This window comes from Microtus oregoni, unplaced genomic scaffold (assembly GCF_018167655.1).
Source record: "Microtus oregoni isolate MIOR12 unplaced genomic scaffold, Mior012 000255F_ref0000239, whole genome shotgun sequence".
Classification (NCBI taxonomy): domain Eukaryota; kingdom Metazoa; phylum Chordata; class Mammalia; order Rodentia; family Cricetidae; genus Microtus; species Microtus oregoni.
In genome coordinates this window covers 78,261-106,093 of record NW_024544931.1, presented here as the reverse complement: position 1 = coordinate 106,093, position 27,833 = coordinate 78,261, and the positions used below count along the sequence as shown (strand labels likewise).

The following is a 27,833-nucleotide window of genomic DNA, read 5'->3' as shown; positions in this document are numbered from 1 at the left end:
AACTCTTCTCTTAAAACAAAACAAAAAAAAATCAAAACAACAACAAAAAGCAGTAGCTGGCCATGATGGTGCACACCTTTAATCCCAGCACTGGGGAGGCAGAGGCAGGTGGATCTCTAAGTTCAGTACCAGCCTGGTCTACATAGCAAGTGCCAGGCCAGTCATGGCTACACAGTGAGGCTCACATTCTCTCTCTCTTTCTCTTTTTTTCCCTCCCTCCCTCTCTCCACAGTAGCTAATTTTCAGGTACAGAAAACTGATTAACTGAACTCATTAACTGATTTGTTTAAATCCTAGGCTTAAAGAATTTATAAACTATGGAAAGTGAGTCATAGTTCATTTACCTTATTTAAAGTACCAGACCTTAATTTCACTTTTTATCCTGTTAAACTTGGCTTTAAAAGGGCTTGAATCATGATAATGCAGTGAGTCTCTTAGAAGTAACTGTTCTGTTCTTAAGATGGAGCTGAAGGATGTTGAAAGGAAAATTGCACAGCAGGCAGCTAAGCTGCAAGGGGTAGACTTGGATCGAACTGTCCAGCAGGTTAACCAGGAAAAACAGGAAAAACAACATAAAGTGGATACAGGTAATGAGTGCTCGCACCCCACACAGACGTCGGTGCTGCCTCCCACGCGTTCACTCTCCCGCTCCTTTCCAAGTGTCCTGCCTGTTTCCGTGCCTTGTGCAACACACCTGGAATTGTAGAGTCTGATGAGCTGAGCTCTTTCCCAGTTGTGCCTGCCCTGTGACTGGGTGGGGATAGCGAGCGGGGCACCCTTGTTGCGTGCTGGAGCCCACTGCATTTCAGCCTCTGAATTCTTTACACTGTAAGAACTCAGAGGGTGATAACAGTGCTTTCTGTACCCATCCATATGTTTCTGTTCAGTTTCCAGTAAGATTGAATTGAACCGTAAGCTTATACAGGACCAGCAGGAGCAAATTCAGTGCCTGAAAAGTAAAACAAATGAGCTGAAATCAGAGAAACTGCAGATATCCACGAATTTGCAACGTCGTCAGCAAATGGAGGAGCAGACTGTGGAATTGTCCACAGAAGTTCAGTCTTTATACAGAGAGATAAAGGTAGGAATGCACATACATGTTGTTTTGTAACTTAGTCCAGACACAAAATTCCAATATTGATGTGAAGAGACATAACTACGGTTATTGTGAGACTCAAATGAAAGTGTTATGATGATTCTTCATGTGTGGTGTTTTTTGGGGGGGTGGGGGGGGGGGTTTCAAGGTAGGGTTCCTCTAACTTTGAAGCCTGTCCTGGAACTAGCTCTTGTAGACCAGGCTGGCCTTAAACTCACAGAGATCCGCCTGCCTCTGCCTCCCAAGTGCTGGGATTAAAGGCGCGTGCCACCACTGCCCGACTTCATGTGATTTTTGAGTGGCAGAAAGATTTGGAAGAAAGAGTTGGGTCGTGTAAAGAAGAAGCAAGTATCTGGTTAGATAGCGAATTTTCATGTCATAGATACAACACTTGGGGACAAGAATTCATAGCCAGCCACCATCTGACACATGAAAATTCGCTATCTAACCAGATACTTGGTTCTTCTTTACACGACCCAGGACAGACACCCGTATGTTAGCACTGCTCCATTCAATCCCACATGTGATTTCAGCCTGCTTGCCAGTACAGTGAATGGGCATGGGGTGCTGTGGGCCCTGGAGTGCACCCGCTGGCTTTATCTCAGTGCATCAAAGCAAGGTCCTAATCCCGGTTTTCATGATTACAGCCACTCATTCAGTAGGCACTACACGTGTTACCCAGTCTATTTAGCAGTGATTGCTATAAATGCTCCTTTATTTCTTAAATAATTCTGGATTAAATAATTTGGATTTATACTACAAAGTAGTATTACCTTGCACTAGTCTTAACTGGTTATAAATGATTTTTACTTAAAACATTGAGTATCTCCCAGCCCTGTTGAGATAGATAACAAAGATTTCAGAATGCCCATGGCTGTCCAGAGGAAGCAAGGTTGATGGTCAGAAAGGTCTTCCGGTGGGAAGGTCCTTGGCTCTCCACCACACCACCACCTCCCTGCATGAGAAAACACACCAGTGTTGAAGTCACTAATGTCTGTGTCTTCCTTGTAACATGCTTTAAGAGTTCAAGGTTCATTTTTTTGAACTGTGGTGATCATGTGTGCATGTTCAACGCAATGTCACAAGAGACTTCTGATTTGTACAATAGTTTGTCATCTGAAAGTCCCCTTTCTTCCAGAAAAGGTGTGGGCACGCCACCGTCAATCGGTGTGCTGTTACAACCATGAAGATGAAGATAACTGCTTAGGTGACATGTAAAGAAGAATGCTGCTTTACACTGAACAAACCTTCCTTGTCTTTGATCACATAGAGCTGACATAGTTCCCTATTGGACTCTTGAAGATCCATGCATAAGCTATATGGGATAATTGGAATCATGGCTAGATGAAAATTGTAGTCATTTTGGTAGTCATTTCTGGAGTTGGGCTAGGTTAGACTCTTGGCTACTACATTTACTTTTGTGACCTTGAACAAGTTACTGTTTGTTTGCTTCTCTGAAGCACGTGGGTAAAAATATCAGTGCCATCTTCACAACCCTGTCAAGACATGCAAATAAGTTAAAGCCTGACACCTGGGATGTGTTTTACTGAGGCTGTGGAGCCTGGCATCTGAAATAAGGTAATGAAGTGTTGTATGACTGGTCTGGCTTTGTGTGTGCTCAGGATGCTAAAGAGCAAATAAACCCTTTGGAGACAGCACTGGAAAAGTTCCAGCAGGAAAAAGAAGAATTAATCCACAGAAAGCATACAAGTAACAAAATGGCTCAGGATAAAGTAAGTTCTTGTTTACATATTTTGCTTACCCAATGCCTGTGTTAACCAATTATAGCACTATTATTTTACATAAATAACTAGATAAGGTAAATAGTAGTTTCAGGTTTGTGATACTATTTCTATTTTTGGAATGCTGGACATTAAACTCAGGGCCTTGTGAATGCTAGAGTAGCACACTTATCACCAAGCTACATCCCTAACCCTCATGACGTACGTGTGTGTGTGTGTGTGTGTGTGTGTGTGTGTGTGTGTGTGTGTTTGCGCGCGCATAGTTGAGGGGGGCATCCACGTGAGTATTCTGGTGTGCATGCTCATGCATGTATACACAGAACAGAGCTGGAGGTCTTCTTCTGTCACTCTCCAGCTTGTCTCCTTGAGGCAGTCTCTTACTGAACCTAAGCCTCACTGGAGCTACCTGGTGAGCGTCCAGGATCTGCTGTCCCCCATCCCATCCCACTCCCCCAATGCTGAGGTTACAGGCACACACAGCCATGCCCAGTTGTTTTTGTTGGTTTTTTTTTTTTTTTTCTTCACATGGTTGCTGGGAATTTGAAGTTGGGTCCTCAGGCAAGTATAGCAAGTACTCTTACCTACTGAGCCATGTTATAATTTTGGATTTAGAAAATTCTTGAGAAAAGATTCAACTTACCAGCACTCAGGAGGCAGAGGCAGGCAGATCTTTGTGAGTTCGAGGCCAGTCCTCTAGGGTATAGTTCACCTACCAGGAGCTCCATCCTTAAAGAAAACTGACTGCCTCTGGCTTCTGATTTCCAAACCAGTGTTCCATTATGCTCTCTTACTGATCCCCTTTATCAGATCCTGGTGATTTTTTTAAATTATTTATTTACTTGCTTGTTTTCTTGAGGCAGAGTCTCCGTATGTGGCCTGGGCACTTGATATGTAGACCAAGCTGGCCTTGGAGTCATAGTGATTCTCCCTCCCAAGTACTAGGGTTTCGGACATGTGCTACTATTCCTAACTCATCTTGTGTATAATCTGTTTTGGTTTTGTGTGTACATGTATAAATTTAATAAATGTCTTTCCGCAGATCAATGATATCAGAGAGAAGGTTAAAAATATTAATGGTTACATGAAAGACATAGAGAATTATATTCAAGATGGAAAAGATGACTATAAAAAGGTAATTTAGAACAAAATTATTATTTGTTTGTTTTTATTTTCGTGCACTCAATGAATCTTTTTTTCTTTTTTAGCAAAAGGAAACCGAACTTAATGAAGTTGTAGCTCAACTAAATGACTGTGACAAACAAAAAGAAAAGATAAATAAAGAAATGGGAACCATGAGGCAAGATATTGACACACAGAAGGTAGGGCTTTCTGCTACTATAGCACAGCACTGTTTCTGCAGTAAGTTTTTTATAATAGAAAATAAATTAGATGGAAATGCAATGGGGAAAATACTTTTTTTCTTCTTCCTTTTTTTTTTTTTGTTGTTTGTTTCCTTTTTTTCTTTCTCTTTTGGTTTTTTTTTTTTTTTTTTGAGACAGGGTTTGTCTATGTAGCCCTGACTGTCATGGAACTCACTCTGTAGACCAGGCTGGCCTCGAACTCACAGAGATCCGCCTGCCTCTGCCTCCTAAGTGCTGGGATTAAAGGTGTGCACCACCACCACCTGGCTCATTTTTATTTTCAACAAAGGGCTCTCAGTAGTAAAAGTTTAAACATATAAAAGGCCAGGCATGGTGGAACAAGCCTTTAGTTCTAGCACTCAGAAGGGAGAGGCAGTTGGATCTGTGTGAGTTGCAGCTACATAGTGAGATCCTGTCTATTTAAAACAAAACAAAGATAAAACATTAAATACCCCCTCCTATGTCCAGTCTTCTTCCTAAATGTTGCTACTATTATATTCTTGTTTGATCTTAAATATGTGTTTTATTTCTGTATCAGTCTGTATATCAGATGGATAAGTGTAGGTTTATATGTGTATTTATACTTAAGTTTATATGTATATCTTACATTTGAATTGTTTTCTGTCTTTTCAGCTAATATATTTTGATCTTACATATTAACTCATAGGCTTTTTTTTTTAAGTTTTAGACAGGTCTCATTATGTAAGCTAGGCATAGGGCCTTAGTTCCTTATCTATAAGGAAAATATAATGTTCATTTTAGAGTTGATATATGTCATTTTCTCTATTAAAATTAATTTCTACAGTAAGATTAGATTGAGATGTTATCTTTGCCAGTAGCCCAAGCCTTTAATCCCAGTGGAGGCAGAGGCAGTTGGATTTCTAAGCCTGCCTGGTCTACAGAGCCAGAGCAAGGACAGGACAGCCAGGTTTCTTCTACACAGAGAAGAAACTCTGTCTCAAAAAACTTAAAAAACAAAAACAAAACCCTTACCTTTTAAGGATTAGCCTGTTTGTTTCTTTGAAACAAAGTCTTGCAGTCCAGGCTGACCTATAACCAGTTGTATTGCTGGGCACCTTGAACTCCTGACATCCCCCCATCTCCTCCCTCCTCCCCCACCCCCTATCTTCATATCCCAAGTCCTACGATTATAGGTACACACAATCACTCCCAGGCATTTCAAAAATGAAATATCAATACAAGGCTTATCTGCCTGACCTAATACATATATCTGGAATGTCTGCCTGCAGGGTGAGCCTTCCAGTTGACTAGGAGACTGGATAGGACAGAAAAGGATGTCATCTGTGTCTCTTGAGCTAAGATACATTATATTTGTATGTGCATGAGAATGTATATGCCTGCCAGGACCAGAAGAAGACTTTAGATTCATTGGATCTGGAGTTACAGATGGTTGTGAGCTAATCAGTATGGGTGCCAGGAACCAAACTCCATCCTCTCCAAGAGCAGCTAGTGTTCTTAACTGCTAGACCATCTTTCCAGCTTTTTAGGACACACTTCTTTTGCTCTTGGACATCAGAACTCCAGGCTCTTTGGCTAGAGATGTAGCACACAGGGGGCTTGGATCTGGTCTCTAGCACTGCATAAACTGCATGATGTCACTCACTGTAATTCCTGCAGTAGAGTGGTAGAAGCGGGAGAAAGAAAGAGTCCAGAACTTAGACTAGTGACCCTCAGGCTTGTCACTGAGCTGTGTTTCTGGCATCCTGGAATTGTTGAGTTTGCAGACCACTGGTAATGAGTTTCATTACCCTCTATAATGGGGTCAGTTGTCCTAACGAATCCCTCCATCTGTGTCCTATGGGCTCTGTCTCTCTGGAAGTCACCATGGCCAACTGTGTGCATTGCTGTATCAGCTGAACTCTGTGGCTGGGAACTCACCGATTTATGTGCTAGTTTAAGTCCAGTCAAGTTTTATCTTAAGTAATTTGAGGGGCTGGAGAGATGGCTTAGTGGTTAAGAGCACTGGCTGCTCTTCCAGAGATCCTGAGTACAATTCCTAGCAACCACATGGTGGCTCACAACCATCTGTCATAAGAGCCGATGCCCTCTTCAGGCAGAACACTGTATACATACTAAATAAATCTTGGGTGAGGGGAGTAATTTGAAATCTGCCTCCCTTTTTTCAGTGAAGGCATATATATGAAGGGGGGAAGTAGAGCCGGTATTACTGGTGAGCAGCAAGCATAGCGGCACACAGTTAGAAATCACAGTGCTGGGGAGGCAGTAAATGGCTGTGCCTAGTGCTCACTGGTGAGTTTCAGTGTCCCTGAGAGACCATGCCTCAAAAACAAGCAAACAAAAAATACTGAAGTAGTATAGTGAGGAGTGACACTCAAGGTTTTCTTGGCTGCCACACATACATAGAGATGTTTGTGACGCACACCCAAAAACCATCAAATAAACAACCATCAAATAGAGCCTAACAAAGATGAACTTTTAAGTGTTAACCTGTTTTTTTCCCTTTCTTTATCTTATTCTTTATATTTTGTGAGCTACAATTAGAATTCCAAAGGAAAATTGGACCCCACAGCTTTTTACAACCAGTTACTGAGCCAAATACTGTTCTGACTTCACCTTCAGAATAACACTTTACAGTAGGTGGCATTATCACCATAATTCACACAAACTAAAGTAAGACTGGAAGGTAACCTAAAAGAAATACTTGTCTGATGATTGTGTGCTGTCAAATTGGGAATGTTGCATAAGAATCAGTCTTAACTACAGTGTGTGATGGCCCTTTATAAAGCGCCCTTACATGCTATCATGAAAATCAGTTCAAATGTTAGATCACACCAGATGAAAGCAGCCTTTCCATGTTCCTAATCAGGATAAAAGCTCTGTTCTCCATGGCAAGGCTTCAGCGAGCACAGCTGTCTTCAGTGTGTCTTGCGTTGCCTCAGCCACTGAACCTTCACAGCCGTGTCACCTTGGCTACCTTTAGCTGTTTATAGTAATGCCTTTCATGAGTTTGCACAGTGGTAGCCTTCACTTTTCCCTTTCTTCTCTGGCTGACCTAGAACTCATGATGTAGACCAGACTGACCTTGAACTCACAGAAATGCTCTTGCCTCTGCCTCCCAAGTGCTGTGATTAAAGGTGTGCACTACCACACTCAGTTTTACCATTCTTCTTAATAATTTTTTTAAAAGCCGGGCGGTGGTGGCGCACGCCTTTAATCCCAGCACTCGTGGATCTCTGTGAGTTTGAGGCCAGCCTGGTCTACAAGAGCTAGTTCCAGGACAGGCTACAAAGCTACAGAGAAACCCTGTCTCGAAATAATAATAATAATAATTTTTTAAAAACTAAAAATAGTGTTTCTTGGGAGCACAGTTTGATTTGAACCTTTAGCACATGAGAGAAAGCCTTGTCTCCTACCACCCAGATACTTGACAGTTGGAAGCAAGGTAGTGTCAAAACTTTTCCCTCCTACTCCTACAGCACTGAGTTTCTGCAAGACTTTTTCCCCTAAATTCCAGTGTCGGCTTCTAAATTGTCTCCTAATGTGTGTCTCTTGTAATTCACTGTAATCACTAGGAAAACTATCAGGGTAGTTGTTTCTCGTTCTTGCCAGGTAACGGAATGTCTTTTCAAGGATTAAGACCACTCAGCATCAACAGCCAGTTTCTCTTTCTCTCTCTTTTTCTTTTTTCCTTTTTCTTTCTTTCTTTCTTTCTTTCTTTTTTTCTCTCTTTCTTTCTTTTTTTTTTCTTTCTCTTTCTCTTGTTTTTTCTTTTTGATACAGGGTTTCTCTGTTTAACTGCTCTGGCTTTCCTGCTCTGTAGCCCCGGATGGCCTTAAACTCACAGAGATCCATCTGCCTGTCTCTGCCTTCCAAGTACTGGGACTAAAGGTGTGCACCACCTAGCCACAGCCTGTTTCTTACTATTGCAGGTCAACAGGCAGAAACATCTCAGATTCACAGCTATGTGTTACTTCCCACTCCCTTGTGAGATTATGGGTAAAGTAATCCTCATTCAAAGTGCTTGGCCTTAGCAGTGTTTTCCATCTTGTATTTCTTTATATCTTTTAATAATTGCATAGACTCTATACCAATTGAGCATCCCTAATTTAAAAATCTGAAATTCTGCCAAACCCATTGAGGATTTTGGATGTTCAGAGTAGGAACACTCAACTTGTATTTGCCAGCCTGGAGGCAGAGATTGTGTCTGACACATACTCTAAAGTGTCTGATAGTCTGGACACGCATGAGGAGACGAATAAGACTAGGGAGTAACGTAGGGAAGACTTCAACAGTTTATATTGATCTCTTGATTTGTTAAGGTTTTATTTTTATACCATAGGAACATAAATATTATACATGTTAATGAAGTCTTATACTCTAGATCAGCAGGCTATGTAGCATGGTTCCTGGGGAAGATGATTAAGGTTGTAGGCATGAAATATGTCTGGGCCTGGTGTGGTGATACACACCTTTATCCCAGCAGTTTGAGACAAGAAGAAAATAACATCTGGTTAATTTTTCCATTATCCATTTTGTGTATATAAAATGACCACCTTTAATGACTTTTTACCAAATATATCAGTATTTTATAAATAAGTACACAAAAATACACGCTCTATTCAGTTATTAAGAGGCTCACCTCTGCCGAAGAAGAGCTCTTGCATCATAGTCATGAAGGGGCAGTGCAGGCTGCTCTCTCCTTCCGGCCCCTCCTGTCCCACTGGCTGAGTCTCCTTTTGGTCAGTTTAACGTGATTGTAGAGAAGGCAGTATTATCACTGTCTGTCTGCACGTGCCTGTTAGCTTGTTTATTTTTGTTAACTAATACAGCGTTTATGTCTAGATACAAGAAAGGTGGCTGCAGGATAACCTTACACTAAGGAAAAGAAGAGAGGAACTAAAAGAAGTTGAAGAAGAAAGAAAACAACATTTGAAGGAGATGGGACAAATGCAAGTTTTACAAATGAAAAAGTATGTTTCAGTAAATAGTGTTTATTGTTTATTTTTGAGGTCTTCTTAAACAGCCCAAGCTGGTCCCAAACTCATGGTGTTCCTGCCTCAACCGCTCAAGGGCTAAAATTACGTGCATGATCACTGTACTCAACACAAAATAGTGTTTTTGTTTCAGTGAAGGTCTTTACTGTTATGAGTATAAAGAAACCAGGAGCTGGAGAGATGGCTTAGTAGTTAAGAATACTGGCTGCTCTTCCAGGGGATCCAGGTTAGATTCCCAGGACCCACTTATCTACAATGGAGCGTCCTCCCATATCCTTTCCCCCAATATTATGTTCTTCCTCTTTCAAAAAAAATTTTTTTTTTTGAAACCCACACACATACACACAAGAAAATAAAAACAAACAAAAGACCAGTAAGTTAAAAAATACCAAACCAGGGGCTGGAGAGATGGCTCAGAGGTTAAGAGCATTGCCTGCTCTACCAAAGGTCCTGAGTTCAATTCCCAGCAACCACATGGTGGCTCATAACCATCTGTAATGGGGTCTGGTGCCCTCTTCTGGCCAGCAGGCATACACACATACAGAATATTGTATACATAATAAATAAATAAATATTAAAAAAAAATACCAAACCAAAATGAAACAAAAAACCCACCAAGGCTAGGCTGTGGTGGCACTGATCTTTAATCCCAGTAACTGCGAAGCAGAGGCAGGTGGATTTCTGTGAGTTCTGGGACAGCCTGGTCTACATAAAGAGACCCTATTTCAAAACCACAGCAACAACAGAAAACCATGAAGTTCTTTTGGCTTGGCCAGCTACTCCTGGGCATGAGGCCTGCCCTGGAATATGGTTGATGACCCCAGTGACACTCCATTGTAGAAAACTGATTTTCCTGTTTTCGGCTGGTATTTATTGCAAATAGCTTCTGGTTAGGAATGGAACTTGGTGTCCATTTAATTTTCTCAGGGCTAGGACCTCATCTCAACTCAGATTTTCTTTTTAGTTATTTTATGAGTATTTTGCCCACGTGTATGTATGTGTGCCACATTCATATAGTGCGTGTAGAGGCGACTAGATGGTGTTGGATTCCCTGGAACTGGTGTTAGGTGATTGTGAGTCACTATGTGGAGTCCTGGGAGTTAAACCAGGATCCTCTGAACTGCTGAGCCATCTCTCCAGCCCAAGATAGATTTTTTTTTAAAAAAAAATACTTTTGTGATTAAACTTAGCAATTTTTAAAGACAGGTTCTCACTGACTGTCCCCTGACTGTCCTGGAACTCACTCTATGGACCTGACAGGCTTTGAATTCACAGAGCTCCACCTACTTTTACCTCCCATGTGTGAGATTAAAGGTGTACACGACCATACCTGGCTGAGCATGCTTCAGACTGCATAATTTATCTATTCCTTAACAAATCTTCCATACTAGGAAGTGGCAGAACCATCAACCAAATAGATAAACTATATATGATGTCCATAGACTTGTGAGCAATATCTAGCACAGAACATGTGCTTAACAAGTAAGTAAATGAAGAAATTTAAGGCATATATTAAATTCTGTATAATCTTCCAGGGTACTAGAAAATTTTGAGTACTTTTTGGTCAGAATTGTGATTTTTATACTTTTGCAACAGAAACAATTTTTAATGCATTTTACTGTAGAAAATGACTAGTTTATTGCAGATAAAATTGTACTGTGTCTTTGACACTTTGACATTTGTAAGTAAAACTGATTGAAACCTGTTACCAGTAACTTCTCATTGTTGGCAGTTGTAGCCTCCTTAGTTCTTTCTAATGCAGAAGTGTGTGATTTTGTTGCGTGAATCCCCAGTAGTGCTTTACATTGTCAGCATCTAAAACCCAGGGGCTGTTATGATGCTCACGTGTTATGAGGATTCTTTATTTAGCACGTAAAAATTAACTTCTTCAGAAACCTAAATACTGCAGAAGTTTGAAAGGAAAAGAACTAGCTCAAAAGCCTTAGGAAGTCCGGAGCCTCTGCTGTGTGCTCATCATCGAGAATGACACCTGTCTTAGGGACTTTCTGCTTAGGTTGCCAAAAGCTGAACAGTTGTTCTCACTAATCATTTCCCCTTTTCTAGTGAGCATCAGAAGTTGGAAGAGAACATAGACACTATAAAACGAAACCACAGTTTGGCATTGGGGCGGCAGAAGGGCTATGAAGAAGAAATTCTTCACTTTAAGAAGGAGCTCCGAGAACCTCAGTTTCGGGATGCTGAGGAGAAGTATAGAGAAATGATGATTGTCATGAGAACCACAGAGCTGGTGAACAAGGACCTGGACATCTACTACAAGACTCTCGACCAGTAAGTCCTCTGTGCTTGTGCTCACTGCAGTGATAGCAGGTGGCGCACTGTGGTCGTCTTTTTTCCTGTTTTTGTCTTTTCAGTATATGACATTTCATATATGCCATGGAATGAAAAGTACTTCAGCATCCTCCCCTAGCCAGTCCAGGAACGTCACTGTTTACTACTGACTGGCATCCACTTAGATGCTCTCCCATTTCAGTCTTCAGCATCCTCCCCTAGCCAGTCCAGGGACGTCACTGTTTACTACTGACTGGCATCCATTTAGATGCTCTCCCATTTCAGTCTTCAGCATCCTCCCCTAGCCAGTCCAGGAACGTCACTGTTTACTACTGACTGGCATCCACTTAGATGCTCTCCCATTTCAGTCTTCAGCATCTACTCCCTATCTCGGGAACAAAGATGTTTGCTTTCTCTGCTCTTAAAAACCAGGTTTAATACACGTGTGTTGTGTTCAAGCTTTTAAAAGTGGCATCCCATTTCAGGTACTCTTCCAGGAGTTGCTGTTTTGGTTTTGTCCATTTTGATATGGCTGTAGTTCATCCATGCTCTCATGTACAGAATCCTGCCATGAATCACTGCTGTGCCTGTCTCCCAAACTCTATGACATTTTCTGACAAAGAGATAGACTAACGCTATGTATGTGGCAATGAGTTGTAGGATATGCTTGATTTTTACAGAATGCTGTATTTCTTTTTTATGGTTTTACTAGCCCAATATGGTGGCTCAGTTGCCTATAATCCCAGTAGGTAACAGGCTGTAGCAAGTGAATTTATGAGTTTAATGTAATGGGTATAAAATGAGAAACAGTTGTGACCTTTGTGGACAGTCCTCTCATTTTTTATTAATTTTTTTTAAGAATAGAGTATTTTTTGGGCCTGGCGGTGGTGGCGCACACCTTTAATCTCAGCACTCGGGAGGCAGAGGCAGGCAGATCTCTGAGTTTGAGGCCAACCTGGTCTACAAGAGCTATAGTTCCAGGACAGGTCCCAAAGCTACAGAGAAGCTCTGTCTCGAAAAACAAAACAAAAACAAACAAAAAAAAATAGAGTATTTTTGTAGCCGGGACTTTAATCCCAGCATTCAGTAGGCTGAGGTAGATGGATCTCTGAGTTTGAGGCCAGCCTGGCCTACAAAGTGAGTTTCGGGACAGCCAGGACTACACAGAGAAACCGTTTCTACCTTAACTCCCATCTCCCTCAAAAAAAAAAAAAAAAAAAAAAAAAGTTTTTAAAATTGTTTTTGGTTTTGGTTTTTCAAGACAGGGTTAATCATGCATATTAATGGAGTCAGTATGATAATTTCCACATATGTATATGATATGCATGGGTTAGATCTCCTCTAGTTATGAGTGTTCTAGTTTCAGGATTTAGTGGAGAGCTGATCTCTCATTCCTGACTAGCCCAGAACTTTGATATGTAGACCAGGCTGTCCCTGCCTCTCTGCCTTCCAAGGTCTGGGATTAAGTGCATGCGCTACCACACCCACCTCTTCAGAATACTTCAACTTTCTACCGCTATCACCTGGGACTGAGATAGCTGGGTAGTATCGTCAGTCTATCTCTTGGTGTGTTTGGGGGTTTTATTTTTAAACATAAGTATTTCTGTTGTATATTTATAAGAGGGGTGTGTGTGTGTGTGTGTGTGTGTGTGTGTGTGTGTGTGTACAGGAGCCATAGCACCTCTGGAGGTCAAAGAACAACTTTGTGGAGTGGTTCTCGCCTATCTTTGCACAGGTTCCTCTGACTGAGTGCAGGTCATCAGGCTTGTGCAGGAAGTGTGTGATCCACTGAGCTGTCTTGCTAGCCCTATCTTTGGAGGGGGCGTTGTTTTTGGTTTTGCTTGTTCTAAGGCTGACCTTAGACTAACAGAATTGACTGCTAGGATTAAAGGTGTGGGTGTCTTTTGGAGAATCTTCAAACTGATCTCCTCCTGCATCCTCGTCAACGCTTGTTTTATGGGAGTCATTCTAACTGGAGTGAGCCGGTCTCTCACATGTGGACCATGTGTGTTCTAACTGGAGTGAGCCGGTCTCTCACATGTGGACCATGTGTGTTCTAACTGGAGTGAGCCGGTCTCTCACATGTGGACTGTGTGTGTTCTAACTGGAGTGAGCCGGTCTCTCACATGTGGACCGTGTGTGTTCTAACTGGAGTGAGCCGGTCTCTCACATGTGGACCATGTGTGTTCTAACTGGAGTGAGCCGGTCTCTCACATGTGGACCGTGTGTGTTTCACTAATGGCAAATGATAGCAGTGTGTTTTCATGTCTGCTGATCATTTGTATTTTGAGAGGTACGTATGTAGCTCATTTGCCCCTTCTTTAGTTTATTGAATCACTCATTTTTTTTGTTGTTGTTTGTTTGAGACAGGGTTTTTCTGTGCAGCCCTGACTATTCCGGAATTCACTACGTAAATTCAGGATAACCTTGAACTCCGAACTCTGCCTTCCTCCTCCTCCTGAGTGCTGGGGTTAAAGCTGTGTATCTCCACCACTCAGCAGACTACTCATTTTTAAGTTCCTCATATGTTCTGGATGTTTACCCTGCCAGGTGAATGGGTAACATCATTTTTTCCCATTCCTTAGACTCTTTATTGATTCTTTCCTTTGCTGGGCAGCAGCTTTATGATTTGATGTAATTTTTGTCTACTTTTGTTTTTGTTCTTAGTACTTTTAGTATCTTGTCCCAAAAAACAAACCCTTGCCTTTTGCAGAGTTGTAAAGCAATGCTCCTTGTGCTTCCTTCTGCAGTCTGAGTTTCAGGTGTTAAATGTTTTCTGTTGTTGATTATGGTATGTAGGAAGAGACAGGTCTAGTTCGTACTCTGCATCTAGAGTCCCAGCTTTCCCTGTCCTTTGCCCACTGTCTGTTGTTAGCACCGTCACTGAAGACCAGCTAACAGTAGAGATGTGTGTGTATTACATTTCTAGACTCTCTGTTCCATTTTACTGATCTGGTATCTATCTCTCTGTTACTTCTGTGCTATTCAGATTGCTGTAGCTTTTAGACTATTCTCTGTTGTACTTTTTGTTCAAGATTGCTTTGACTACTTGGGTTTTGTCTGCTTGGTTCCTCATTTTATAGGTCCATATTAATCGAGGACTTTTTCCCTAGTTATCTGAAGGATGTCTTTGATACTTTGCTATGAATTGCACTAAATCTGTGTGTCAGTGGAAAAGCAAGGGGACAATTCAACAATACTTATGCCTAGTCTATGAATATGAACATGGGCTGTCTTTCTACTCTTGTGTTCTCTTTGAGTTCTGTTGTTGTTATTTATAGTGTTTCATAGTGATCACTCTCCTCTTTATTTAAAAATATGCCCAGGTTTTTGTTTCTATATCTGTTGTAAATGAGGTTGTTTTCATATAATTTGTAGTTAATATATGAAAAACTGATATGTTGATACTTTTGATGATACTCTGTGATCTTGTCAACCTGACTGCATTTAGAAGCATCTTGGAATCTTGGAGCCTGGGTGTGGTGGCTCATGCCTTTAATCGCAGATTTTGGAGGCAGTCACATCTCTGTGAGTTTGAGGCAGCCAGGTATATATAGACTCTATCTTTAAAAAAAAAAAAAAAGGCTACCTTAATTCAGTCCCCAGAATCTTCATGGTTGAAGGGTAGCACCAACTCCTGTAAGTTATCCTCTGTCCTCCACAAACTCTGTGGCATAGGCAAGCAAGCTAGCATGTGTACATGTACATGTGTATACACACACACACACACACACACACACACTAACAAGAATACAAACACAAATACAAAGAAGCACCTAGATTGGTAAAGCACACCAGTGTGTCTGTGAGGGTATTTCTACAGGCAGCTAGATATCAAGACTCTATTCTAATAGACATTTGTTTAATCCATTTAAAGTTTGAAGCCAGAAATAATAGTGCACTCTGTTAATCCCAGTACTTAAGAGGTGGAGGCAGGAGGATCAGCTCCACCCACATAGTGACTTAAGGCTACCCTAAGCTTCAAGAGACATTGACTCAAGAATGTTTGGGGTAAGTTGTTGGGAAGTGGTAGAACTCAAGGCCTTCCTGAAGGAAGTGGGTCACTAAGAGCCTGCCTTAGAAGACAGTGTCTGAGCCTGGCCTCTTCTTATTACTTTTCTTTGCTGCCTGACTACCATGAAGTGAATTAGCTTCTTCATGCCTTGCCACGGACTTGACAAACCATGGAGTCAGCTGACCATGGAGTGAAACTGGGCCAAATAATCACCTCTCCCTTGAGTTTTTTATCTCAGGGATTTGATCACAACAGAAACTTACTAAACAATCTTGTCTGCCACATCTCTAATTAGAATCTAATTAAGGGGGCTGGTGAGATGGCTCAAGGGGCTGGCGAGATGGTTCAGAGGATACGAGCACTGGCTGCTCTTCCAGAGGTCCTGAGTTCAATTCCCAGCAACCACATGGTGGCTCATAACCATTTGTAATGAGATCTGGTGCCCTCTTCTGGCCCACAGGGATACACGCAGGCAGAATATTGGATATATAATAAATAAATAAATCTTTTAAAAAAAATCTAATTAAGGTTTTGAAACAGATCAACTATTTTGAGAGCCCTTGCCCATAGACTATGTTCATTTGTCTGCTTCCGAGTAATTCTCTGTCCTCCCTGCTACTTCCTGTATGCCTTTGGAGGGTGTTGTGTTCTTCTGCTTGCTTTGTTTAGTTCTTTAACAACAGGTGCTGTGGATCTAGTAGCCCTCGCACCAACTTTCAATGTGCAGTAAGAACAGGATTCTGCTGGCAAGGGTGTTGAAACGGTTCAGGACAGATTGTCAATAAGAAGCTATCATGTGGATTACAGTCAAAGATACCATGGAAAGTAAAACTGGGAGTGACTTAGCAGGGTAGACGTTCTCTGAAAGTTGACAAATTTGGTCTTCACCAGGCCTGCCAAACCTATAACACATAGCTAAAAGTACTGTCTCTGGAAAAAGAATTTTAACCTTGTTGTATTAGGTAACTATTTACCACATCTTTATAGATGTTTCCTCATCTATAAAATAGGGATTAAAAAATATATACTAACATTCACTATAGAGATAGTTACAGGACAAACTCTAAGACAATGTAGAATTAATCCAGCTTCCACGGCATTTTCCTTTCTCCTGTCCTTCCCTCCTTCCCTTCCTCGAGTGTGTGTGTGTGTGTGTGTGTGTGTGTGTGTGTGTGTGTTTAGAGACAGGATTTCACACATACTCAGGTTTTCTTGAACCTTCCACTATGTCGCCCAGGAATTTATACTAGTCTTCCTCCCTGGATCTCTCAAGACCCAAAGAATTCTGGGTCTGAGCCATTCCTGGCTCTGTGCTCCAGTGTTGAAGTTCCTAAACTCTCTGTTTTCTACTGACTTCAGGAACTAACTCTGAGCTAGGCTGTGGTGGCTCACGTCTTTAATCTCAGCACTCAGATGGCAGAGGCAGGCAGATCTGTGTGAGTTCAAGGCCAGCCTGGTCTACAAGAGCTAGTTCCAGGACAGGTTCCAAAGCTACAGAGAAACCCTGTCCTGAAACACACATGCACACACAAAAAAAAAAAAAAAAAAAATTAACTCTGTTAAGGAAACATAGGTTTCCATTGCTATATTTCAGTATTTTTGGAGATTAAATGTCCCAACGTTGGAAGCTTTGCAGAGGAGAGACCAAATTCTAAGTATTTACTATGTTGGCCATAATCAAATTCTTTTTGTTCATCTGTAAAAGACCGAGTATCACACACTGTGTTTACTAGAGAGATTAAGCAGCCTGCCCAAGATTACCCAAGTAACTAGCAGAGATAAGATTAGACTTCAGAAACGGGGACTTTCTATTCTGGTATTGCCAAGCTGCTACCATGATAGCCCTTTTAAAACCTTTAAAGGAAAAGCCTGCACTTACATAATTTGTAGTTGTAGACATGTTTATATTGTATAAATGTGGCCTTAAACTCAACTTTCTAATAGCCATGATACTTGACTAAGTTTGCTTTGTTTTATAACTCCTTAGGTGGATGTTTATATGAAATACAAAATTGTCATTTATATTAAGCTTTTGTTTGCTGATATAGATATACTTTATCTGACTATATGTTCTAGATAAAGTATATACAAATAAAGAAACAAATTAAGAAAAAGAAGCAGCTGGGTGTAGTGGCACACACTTTAATCCCAGCACTTAGGAGGCAGAGGCAGCTGGATCGCTGTGAGTTCGAGGGAAAAAAAGGCAAGAAAATAGCAAGTAATGGTGGGTACTACTGTGAAAATGAACAGTGTAGTAACTGAGGGAGCAAGGTGTGCACGGTGGGGAGACACAGCCGTGCCAGGTGCACAGTAGTGAATACTATAGCCCCAAGAGCAGGAGAAGCAGGACATCTGGTGAAACAGATGACGGGCTAAGAATGCTGTGCTAAATAGCCCTGGTGAACGGTTTGGTTCCTGAAAGTCCATTGCAAAGCATGACAGTCATACTGCCTGGTGTGTGGAGAATGGATTATAATACTTAGGATCAGAAGCTACAAGGCCAGTGAGAAAAGACTGACATGGTGACCAAAGAGATAGCAGTGGAAGACTTGAGTGTAGCCATGGAAACAGGGAACAGCATACCGATGGAGCTGAGGGAAGAGAAGGCTTGAGGAGTGCGTCTGTATATTCTCACTTATGCAGCAGGCTCTCAGGGAACAAGGTACTATTCCTGAAACATGCATGGTTTGGGAGAGGAAAGGAAGAGTTCTGTGCTGGGTACTTTAATGCTTGTGTAGACTTCCAAATAAAGAATTCAATCAGGGAGTTAAATACAGAATCCAGAGTCTAGAGCATGCTGGTGGCTTTTGTTGCATATGGAAAGGGTGTAGCTACAGAGAAGGGTACAGAGACTAGTTTACAAGTGAATCAGAAGCCGGTGCAGTGGGCAAGTTTGTTGCAAGGGAGAGGGATGCTTGTTCATCCTGGCTGCCCAGCTAGCTTAGTCCCAAAATAACCACACAGAAATTGTATTAATTAAAACACTGCTTGGCCATTAGCTCTAACTTCTTATTGGCTAACTCTTACATATTAGTTTGACCCATCTCCATTAATCTGTGTATCACCACATGGCAGTGGCTTACCGGAGATTCTAACCAGCTACCGTCTCAGGCGGAGGACCCTTGGCTTCTCTGACTCTGCCCTTATTCCTCCCAGCATTCAGTTCTGTTTTCCCCACCTACCTAAGTTTTGTTCTATCAAAAGGCCAAGGCAGTTTCTTTATTCATTAACCAATGAAAGTAACACATAGACAGAAGGACCTCCTACACCACAAATTGTTAAAGGTTGCTGTAACTTGCAGGCCAAGTGAAGCAAATATTACAAGAATCATTAACTCCTAAGATGTTGAATAAGATTAAGACAAGCTGAAAGGTGACCTTGAGTTTGACAGATTGGAGGTTTATGACTGGAAAGCCAACAGTTGAAACTAAAGTCTAGTTGTAGTTGAGTGAGGAGAAAATGATAGGGGAGAGATGGCAATAGCACATTCTGCTGTAAAGAGAACTTGGGATCCCATCTAGAGGAACTGGGTGGGAGGGTCTGCTGTGAATCCAGTCCTTGCCTACAGTATGTGGCTCACAGACCTGGGCTTTGTGTGTATTAACTGTTAGACTACTCTGTCCAGAAGCCCTCTGGCCATCACTCAGTGAGGCGCCACGTGGTTACACGTACATTAAAAAGGTCGTAGAAGACTGCCATAACCTGTCCTGTCCCTAAACTGCTGAGTCAGCCAGCAGAATAGATGCCTTGGTAGGTTTGCCAAGCTGTCTGCCTGGGGAAGACAGGGCGTTTCCGCAGAGGAACGTGAGGTATTGCACTGAGTATGCCAGGAGGATCTGGGAGCTCTATGAAGCCAGCCAGGAGTGGGCGGAGGTGAGGAGATGCAGGGGTGCCTTCCTTCTATAAATTTAGCTGCTTCAGAAGCAAAGCCAGACTGTTCAGTAAGGTCTTTTATCTACTCATCAGATGTAGTCTTCTAAATACGAAAAGTAGTAGTAAAATTTCCTCCAAATGGAGTCTGGGGGTTTGTCCTGCAAACAGAGGAGATCTCAAGATTTATGTTGTGATCCCTAAGTTTGCCTCTTCCCCCTGCCAAAAAAAAGGATCGAGAACCCTGTCGATGTCATTGCTGCACAGTGGTCTATTTAAGGTAACACAGGAAACTAGCAGTGCATTTTCGAGAAGAGCTGATTAGCATCTGTTATTAGTAATCATCTGGAGCAGCAGTCAGCAGAGGCTTTGGCAGAAACACTGGTCATTAGTAGGAAACATGCATGGCTTAGGATGTACGGCCCCACACACAGCACCACAGTTTGGTTTTTTGTCTTTTCATTTTTCGAGACGGGTTTCTCAGTAGCTTTGGAGCCTGTCCTGGAACTAGCTCTTGTAGAACAGGCTGGTCTCGAACTCACAGAGATCTGCCTGGCAAGTGCTGGGATTGAAGGCCTGTGCCACCACCATCCAGCCACAGCACCACAGTTTAAACAAAACTGGGATAAGTCACTTGCCCAAAATGCTGTTTGGTATTCTGTTTCCCAAATGTGAAACAGTGTGTGTTATATCATATTGCTTCTGAGACTCATGAAGCATACAACTCCCATAGCTTTGTATCTGGCAGCCAGCTCCCTGCCAGGCTGTAGAGAGCACGGGTCTGGGCCTTCAAGGGGAGCTCTGGTTGAGAACTTTATTCAGGACTCATCCTGCGCTGACCACAGTGCACTATGGTTTCATACAGTAGCATCCTGTAAGGGATTGATTACAAACCCAAAGATAGCCAATGGCATTTCACATCGACTGCAGGGTCGTTTTTTTGTTCATCTTGTGATAATGGTTAAACCATTGCCTAATGTTAAGAGCTGATTTAGGAGACTGGAAATGAGTTTAGTAAAGTCATAATAATTTTAACTTAGAAAAGAGTCACTTAAATTTTCCAAATTAAGAATTTTGAGTTCAGCAAGAAGAAATTCTAATTCATTTGGAACATGGTACTCACAACACTGTTTCTGTTGGGCAGGAAGACTTCTCTTAGGCCCCTGGTTTTTCATGGCTGCATCTTAAGCATTTGATTCTGTGCTCTTGGTCAGATGCTGAGGTAGAAAGTAGCCTTTAAAGCAACAGCAGGAGGCCTGGTGTGCGGCTCCACTTGTGGCATCAGGCTGGAAGCTGTGTGCTAGTGAAGAGGGTAAACTCGGGCTCTCCGAAGCCTCTTGTTGAAAGAGCAAGTGTGGAGGCAGGTGGCTGGCTTTTCCCTGCTGGGGTAGAAGCTCTGGAGCAGAGGTGCTGGAGTGGCAGGCAGTACAGCCCTGGCACCTAAAGTCTGCCTTTGTGAAGAAGCAGAGGGTGTGTGCAAGAACAGCTCCACACGCTACATTGACACCTCTGGGGTTGGTTCGTTTTCTCCTTTAATTATTTTTTAGAACAGTTTTAGGTCTGTAACAAAACTGAGCAGAAAGAAAGTACAGAGATTTCTTACATCCCAACAACGCCCATCCAGGCACAGCTGCGTCCACCATCTGCTTCCTCTTCTGGAGCTAGCAGCGAGCCTGTGTTGATGGCACTGGCATCAGAGTGTGGTGTGCGTCCATTCACAGTTGGTGTTGTACATTCTGCAGCGGGAACGGTGTTTAAGATATGCCTCCTGCCACAGTAGCTTCATTAGCACAAGACTTGGCTTTATGGCCACATGATGCTGCCTTTCAAATGGGAACATCTGTAATTTGGAAGATCACATTCTAAGTCTCAGGACCGCCAGAATTACCATTCATCGTCACAAAATGCAGTTGAGTATTGGAGAATTCTTAAGGAATTCTTTTCAAGCTGTTAGTGAATATTTAATTATAAGACTAAGTTTATAAATTGTTTTTTTCTTAGAACTTAGCAATTCTTATCTTTTGAGAACCAATTTTTACGAGAAAAAGCATGCTGATTCGCATGTGTTATTGTGAATTTAGCTGATAGACAGCACTCTAGACCGCAGCAGGACTATATATTTGCCAGACAACCACTGTCCTCAACTGTCTGAAAAGCCTGTGACATTTAAATTGTTGCCTTAGGAGAAATCATGGATTTTTAGGGTCATCCTTTTATTTGTTTTAGGGATAGGGTTTCATGTATGCTGTAACCCTGGCTGGCCTCTAACTTGCTGTATGGCCAAGGCTGGTCTTGAACTGATTCTCATATTTCCACCACACCCCCCATGCCAGGATTACATACACACACTACAACTCGTGGCTTTATGCAGTGCTGGCAATCACACCCAGGGTTTTGTGCATGGTAAGCAAGTGCTCTTCCATGGAGCCACATCCCCAGTTCCTTTGGGTCATTCCTTATACCTAGTATTGAGTACCTGGAACAAGTGCTGGAGAGAGTGGTGTGACTCAGGCCATTTACAGCTTCAGTTTGCACTGACTGCTTCAGAGCGGCTTCCCTTCCATCAGCTTGAGCCTGTCACTCACGGGCTACTGTGGGGCCGTGCCCACTCTGCTCTCTCATCTCAGTCTCACCCCTGCATGCCCCAGTGTTTCTCTGCTCGGTTAATAAGTGGTTCCTGAGCCGGGCGATGGTGGCGCACGCCTTTAATCCCAGCACTCGGGAGGCAGAGGTAGGCGGATCTCTGTGAGTTCGAGACCAGCCTGGTCTACAGAGCTAGTTCCAGGACAGGCTCCAAAGCCACAGAGAAACCCTGTCTCGAAAAACCAAAAAAAAAAAAAAAAATAAGTGGTTCCTGTTGTCATAATAGGAAAGACTTCCATCCTTGCCTTTCCCATTTGATCCCACCGTGCCTCTCACCAAGCTGAACACTTTTTGTTCTCTTAACACCCACTTTTCCTGTGTTGTTTCTCCTCCTTGGAATGTTCCCTTAACCTTTCCCAAGTGGACGTGATTGTTCCTCCCTTTAGTCCATATTATAGGGACCGCATGTGTTACAGGGAATTTGTGCTTCTCCATACTTCACATCTACAAGTCACAAAACACATGTCAGGACAGGCCAGGATTCACCTGGTGATATTGCCTAATACTCAACAAGGTGCTCCTGCATCACTAACCCCGGTGTAGCCCTAGCTGTCCTGGAGCTGCCTCTGCCTCCAAAGTTCTGGGATTAGAGGGGTGCACCACTGCCTGGCTCACTCTGTTCTTTTTTTTCCCCACGTAACTGTAATTCTTTTGTGTTAATAGAGGTGTGTGCTTTATTACTTTTAATGTCTGTATAATTCATAAAATATTTTGCCTATTTCAACCTTTGACATTAGGAAGCTTTAAGATTTGGTCACCACTGATGGTGCTGTATGTATGTCTTTGTATGCTAATGCAGATATACCAGAAAGATAACTTCTTAGAAATGAAGCTACTAGGTCAGAGGGTATGATCATCTTTAACTTGTTAGTGCTAGATTGGCTCCCAAAAGCACTTATAAAGCATGTGTTTCCACTTGTAGTGTATGAACATAACCATCTCCATGGGTCATGTTCATCATGACCCATTGCTGCATGGAAATGCCCTGGTTAAAATTGACACTTGTCTATCATTTTAGTATCTGATTCATCACACGTCCATCCACTGTCTTCATGGCACTTCTTCATAGTTCTGTGCCTTATTCAGAGCTTCTCAGTCCAGAGACTGCAGAAATACTTCTCTTCTGGATATTCTCCAGTGGTCTTCCTGACCAGCCTTCTGAATAGCAGGTGTGAGAGAGACACACATGTGTCGCGGTACTCATGCAGAGGTCACTTGGTGTGTCAGACCTTGCTTTGATGCAGGGTCTCTCTTTTTTTTTCTTTCCAACAGGGTTTCTCTGTAGCTTTGGAGCCTGTCCTGGAACTAGCTCTTGTAGAACAGGCTGGCCTCGAACTCAGAGATCCGCCTGCCTCTGCCTCCCGAGTGCTAGGATTAAAGGTGCGCACCACCAACGCCCGGCTAATGTTGCAGGGTCTCTTAAGTATAGCCGGCCCCTGAGCTTCCAGGGACTAGGCTGTCTTCATTCCCCCTCTCTCTGTACTGAACTTACAGGCACACGCTCCTGCATCCAGGTTTTCTGTGGGCTCTGGGAATCTGAACTCAGAGCCTCACACTCAGCCTGGAAGAGCTTCACTCACTGAGACAGCTTCCCGCTTTAACTCTCAGTCATTTGAATTTTATTTTGGAGTTTCACACAAAGTCATGATGCTATTTTTTTTCTCCTTTCCAACAGTATTGAAATTTTTCCAATTGATTTGAAATGTCAGTTTTATTGTCAAGTTTTTATTTGTGTTAACTTCTAGATTTTCTTCTGTGTCCACCAACTTTTTAATATCTCTTCCTGTCTCAGTACCAGTTTTATTTTTGTGTTTTCTCTTTCAGAATTTTAGAGTCTGTGTACAGATTTCACCGAATTCTCTGTTTAAATCCTTCCATGGTGTTTTTGCTTTGGTTGCTTCTATTCATGGAGCACTTGGGAAGAATCTGTCCTTGCAACAAGGATTCTGCCGCTGTGGTTCCTTTAGCATGTGTCTCCTGTTCGGTGATTTCTTTTTGTCCTATTGAAAAGTTTATGGCTTTTTTCTTTAGTGCTGGATATTAATTTCTTCCTACATATTTTATACTTTTATTGCCATTGTTAATAGGGTGTGTGTGTGTGTGTGTGTGTGTGTGAGAGAGAGAGAGAGAGAGAGAGAGAGAGAGAGAGAGAGAGAGAACACGCATCTGTCCATTTCTTTTTTCTTGAGACAAGGTCTCTCTATGTAGCCTTGTTTTTTGGAAGAGGGTTTTGGGGCCCATCACTTCAGCTGGTGGTCATTGAACTTGAGAGGTTCCTCCTATATACCTCTCCCCAGTGGCATGAGCCACTGTATCTGGCTTTTTTTTTTTTTTTTTTTTGCTTTTTGCTTTTTGCTTTTTCGAGACAGGGTTTCTCTGTGGTTTTGGAGCCTGTCCTGGAACTAGCTCTGTAGACCAGGCTGGTCTCGAACTCACAGAGATCCGCCTGCCTCTGCCTCTGTGCTGGGATTAAAGGCGTGCGCCACCACCGCCCGGCTGTATCTGGCTTTTTATGAGAGTTTCTGGGGTTCTGGAATTAAGACTTTTGGTGACTGGCACATCTCTCACACTATAGGGCCCTCCCTTCACCCCCACCGTTGTCTTTCCTAACAGTGTTAGAAACCAGATAGTAATACTGTATAAATTGTTTTGCGATAGGTCTCACTATGTATGTGGCCTTGACTGGCCAAGAGCTCATTAATTGCTGCAGCCTGGCCACAAACTCACAGAGATCTGCCTGCTTCAGCCTCCTGAGGACTGGGATTAAACACCTGTACACTATATCTAGGCTCACGTCTGGTTAACTTGAAAATGTTAATATTTCAGTTGTTTTTCTTGAGTTTTTATGTATCCAGTCAAACCCTAGTACAGAAACAATGACAGGTTCTCTTCCATTGTTCATCATTTTCTTCTTTCTCCCATATTTTACCAAGCCACTGTTCCACAGCCCTGTGTTTGGTAGCATCTTTCTTGGTTATTGTGGAGAAAATGCTGTGTCTGTCTTAGATTGTATTTGCTGTTGTTGCTATAGATGCTGAGACGTTTTGTAAAAGGAAATTTTTTTCCATTTGTCTCATAATTATGTGTGATTTTGACCAAAACTCGGTGTTACACCAGATGCTTCTTTTATCCCCTGGCTCAGCACAAATTCTAATTGTTCTTAATAATAAAAACCCAGAATCAGATATTAGGGGGTGAAAAGTGAGAGATCAGAGAAGCAGTGCAGGCAGGCACTACAGAGACCTTTTACCTCTACCAATGCTCAGACTAAAGAGGCAATCCCAGACAGCCTCCTCAGACAGCTACAGACTGCACCTCAGACTTCATCCTCAGACTGCATTGAGCTCCTGTCTCCTTCCGCCTTATATTCCTCTATCAGCCTAGCCATATCACTCCTGTTTCTACCTCCCTAGTGCTGGGATTAAAGGTGTGGGATCCCAAGTGCTGGGAGATCACCTTTGTGTGAGTTCTGTTTCTCTTTGAAACAGATTTAATCTTCTGTTACCCAGGGTGGCCTTGAACTAACAGAGAACTGCCTCTGTCTCCTGGGATTAGAGGTGTGTGCCGCCACTCCCTGGTCCCTAGTGATTTAGCTCTGCACTCTAATCTTAAAGCAAGCTTTATTTGTTAAAACATAAAATATCACTACAGTTTTTTTGTTGTTGTTGTTGGGGTTTTTGTTGTTTTTTTTTTTTTGAGGGGGGGGTTGTTTTTCGAGACAGGGTTTCCCTGTAGCTTTGGTGCCTGTCCTGGAACTAGCTCTTGTAGACCAGGCTGGCCTCGAACTCACTGAGATCCACCTGCCTCTGCCTCCTGAGTGCTGGGATTAAAGGCATACGCCACCACTGCCCAGCTTGTTTTTGATCTTTTGAGACAGGGTTACTCCGTTTTAGAGTTTTCAAGGCAGAATTTCTCTACGTAGCCCTGGCTGTCCTGGAACTCATCTTGTATACCAGGCAGGCCTCAGACTAACAGATTCACCTTCTGGGATTAAAGGCTTGCACCACGACTCCCCCGCCCCCCCCCCCCCACTCATCTGTTTTTCTTTACTCTGGTATGCAGTAAGTTACCTTGGACAACCTTATTCCTGTTGTGCTCTTCTTGCTTTCTAGGGACAAATACCAGTTGGTAGTAACCTGAGATGGTATGCTTACCCAAGATGTGCTTAACCCTGGGTTCCATACCCAGCAGTTATGTGTTCTGTTCAATGCCCTTAAACTAAACTCAGTTTTATTTAGGATGCTGATTTCTGTCATGATAGGCAAAACAGGCCCAAAAGTTTTTGCCCTCTATTCAGTCTCTCCCTACTTCATAATACTTTGTATACCCAGAAGGTGGGTACACCTTGAGGATTTGATAATACTCAGAAAACTGTCTTGTCTGCTCACAGCCTTAAAAAACTATCCTAACCAAAGTATCCTAGCCACTTTCTGAATCCCGGGCAAATTTCCATAGGATATGTTGTGTAGTAACTGGGGGTTGGAGAGATAATGTGTGACTTTGCACATGGGTTGTCTTTCAGAAGGTGACGCTCATTATGTCGGTGCTACTCCCTCAGGTGGGCTACTACTCACCTTTGTCATCCCCAGAGGTTGCCTTATGTTGTAACTCCCAGAGACAAATCTTAGCTGCTAGGCCAGCCAGTAGTAGCCAGAGTCAGCTCTGTGACACCCAGAGCGGACTGGCGTTGTGGACTGGAGCTCTCTCCCACCGTTCTGGGTCTCAGCAGAGACTGCACAGTCCTTCCCCACCTGGTGTATGTTCTCCATTCACGTGCTCTTTATGTTAGTTATCAATTTGAAAAAAATAACATTTTTTTTTTTTACAGTTAAGACACTGCATGAATCTCAAAAGAGATTCTGAACTTTTTTTTTTTTCCTTTTCGGGCTGGGGGGGACTTAATTGGGGGAGGGGGAGGGAAATGGGAGGCGGTGGCGGGGAAGAGACAGAAATCTTTAATAAATAAATAAATTTAAAAAAAATAACATTTTTAAGAAGTCTTTTATAAAATTAGGATCATAGTATATAGAGCTATGAAAAGGTAGTCTTCACACAATTGGTCCCCAGAACATTCTGTGAGGTAGTTTTTGTTGTGGTTTTCCTTTTTGAAGAAAATGATAGCTGGTTTGTCTACTCTCTGAAACAAGCATAAAATGCTAGGCTGAGGTGAGCATGAATTAGAAAATGGAGACTTGGTGAAGCAGTGTTTTTCCAGGCTTTACTACTTCAGCAGCTCCCCATCTGATATTTAGACGTATTTATGTTGAGTCATTTCTTTCTCTGTAGCTGATGATCAGAAGATCACAAAATGATTGTACAGAGGCAGTGGCATTACGTTTAGTTTCTTTTTTTGTATATATCAGATAAGAGGCCTGCAAGTGGAAGGGAGTCCGCTCACATCCTTGCATGGTGGTAGCCGTGAAACTTGCCTTCTTACCGTGGCAGAGACTTTTGTGCTGATGGTCCTGCCTCCACATTTGAGGTAGCTGGGGCACACATGGCATTCAACTTTAACAGGCAGCTCTGGCTTTCACAAACATGTCGTTCAGTGTCTAGAGACTGCTGCTTTACAAGAGAATTGGGAGTAAGGGCATTCCTGTGGAGGTCAGCATACTAGGCTAGGACTTGTGACGGAATAAAGGGTCAGGCTTCTAAGTAAGTTATCCTTTTGAGCCAACGCTGCCTTTGGGTAGATAAAATTCTCACTGATCTGAGGAATAAAAGAACATAAGGGGCTGGCTTTTGAACATTTCTAGAAGGAGTTGGGCGATGGTGGCACGTGCCTTTAGTTCCAGCTCTCAGGAGGCAGAGGCAGGTGGATCTCTGACTCCAGGGCCAGCC

At 42.5% G+C, this 27,833-nt stretch overlaps 1 protein-coding gene across 1 annotated transcript in view; it reads left to right on the top strand.

Moving 5' to 3' along the window:
* Positions 1–460: 460 nt before the first annotated feature.
* The window catches only part of LOC121445654 (DNA repair protein RAD50-like), a 33,743-nt gene continuing 6,370 nt past the window's right edge, over positions 461–27,833 (top strand). The window contains exons 1-7 of the mRNA XM_041647796.1: positions 461–587; positions 888–1,081; positions 2,719–2,829; positions 3,878–3,970; positions 4,044–4,157; positions 9,024–9,151; positions 11,240–11,464. Coding sequence (XP_041503730.1) covers positions 461–587; positions 888–1,081; positions 2,719–2,829; positions 3,878–3,970; positions 4,044–4,157; positions 9,024–9,151; positions 11,240–11,464 — 992 coding nt within the window. The remainder of the gene's footprint in view (positions 588–887; positions 1,082–2,718; positions 2,830–3,877; positions 3,971–4,043; positions 4,158–9,023; positions 9,152–11,239; positions 11,465–27,833) is intronic.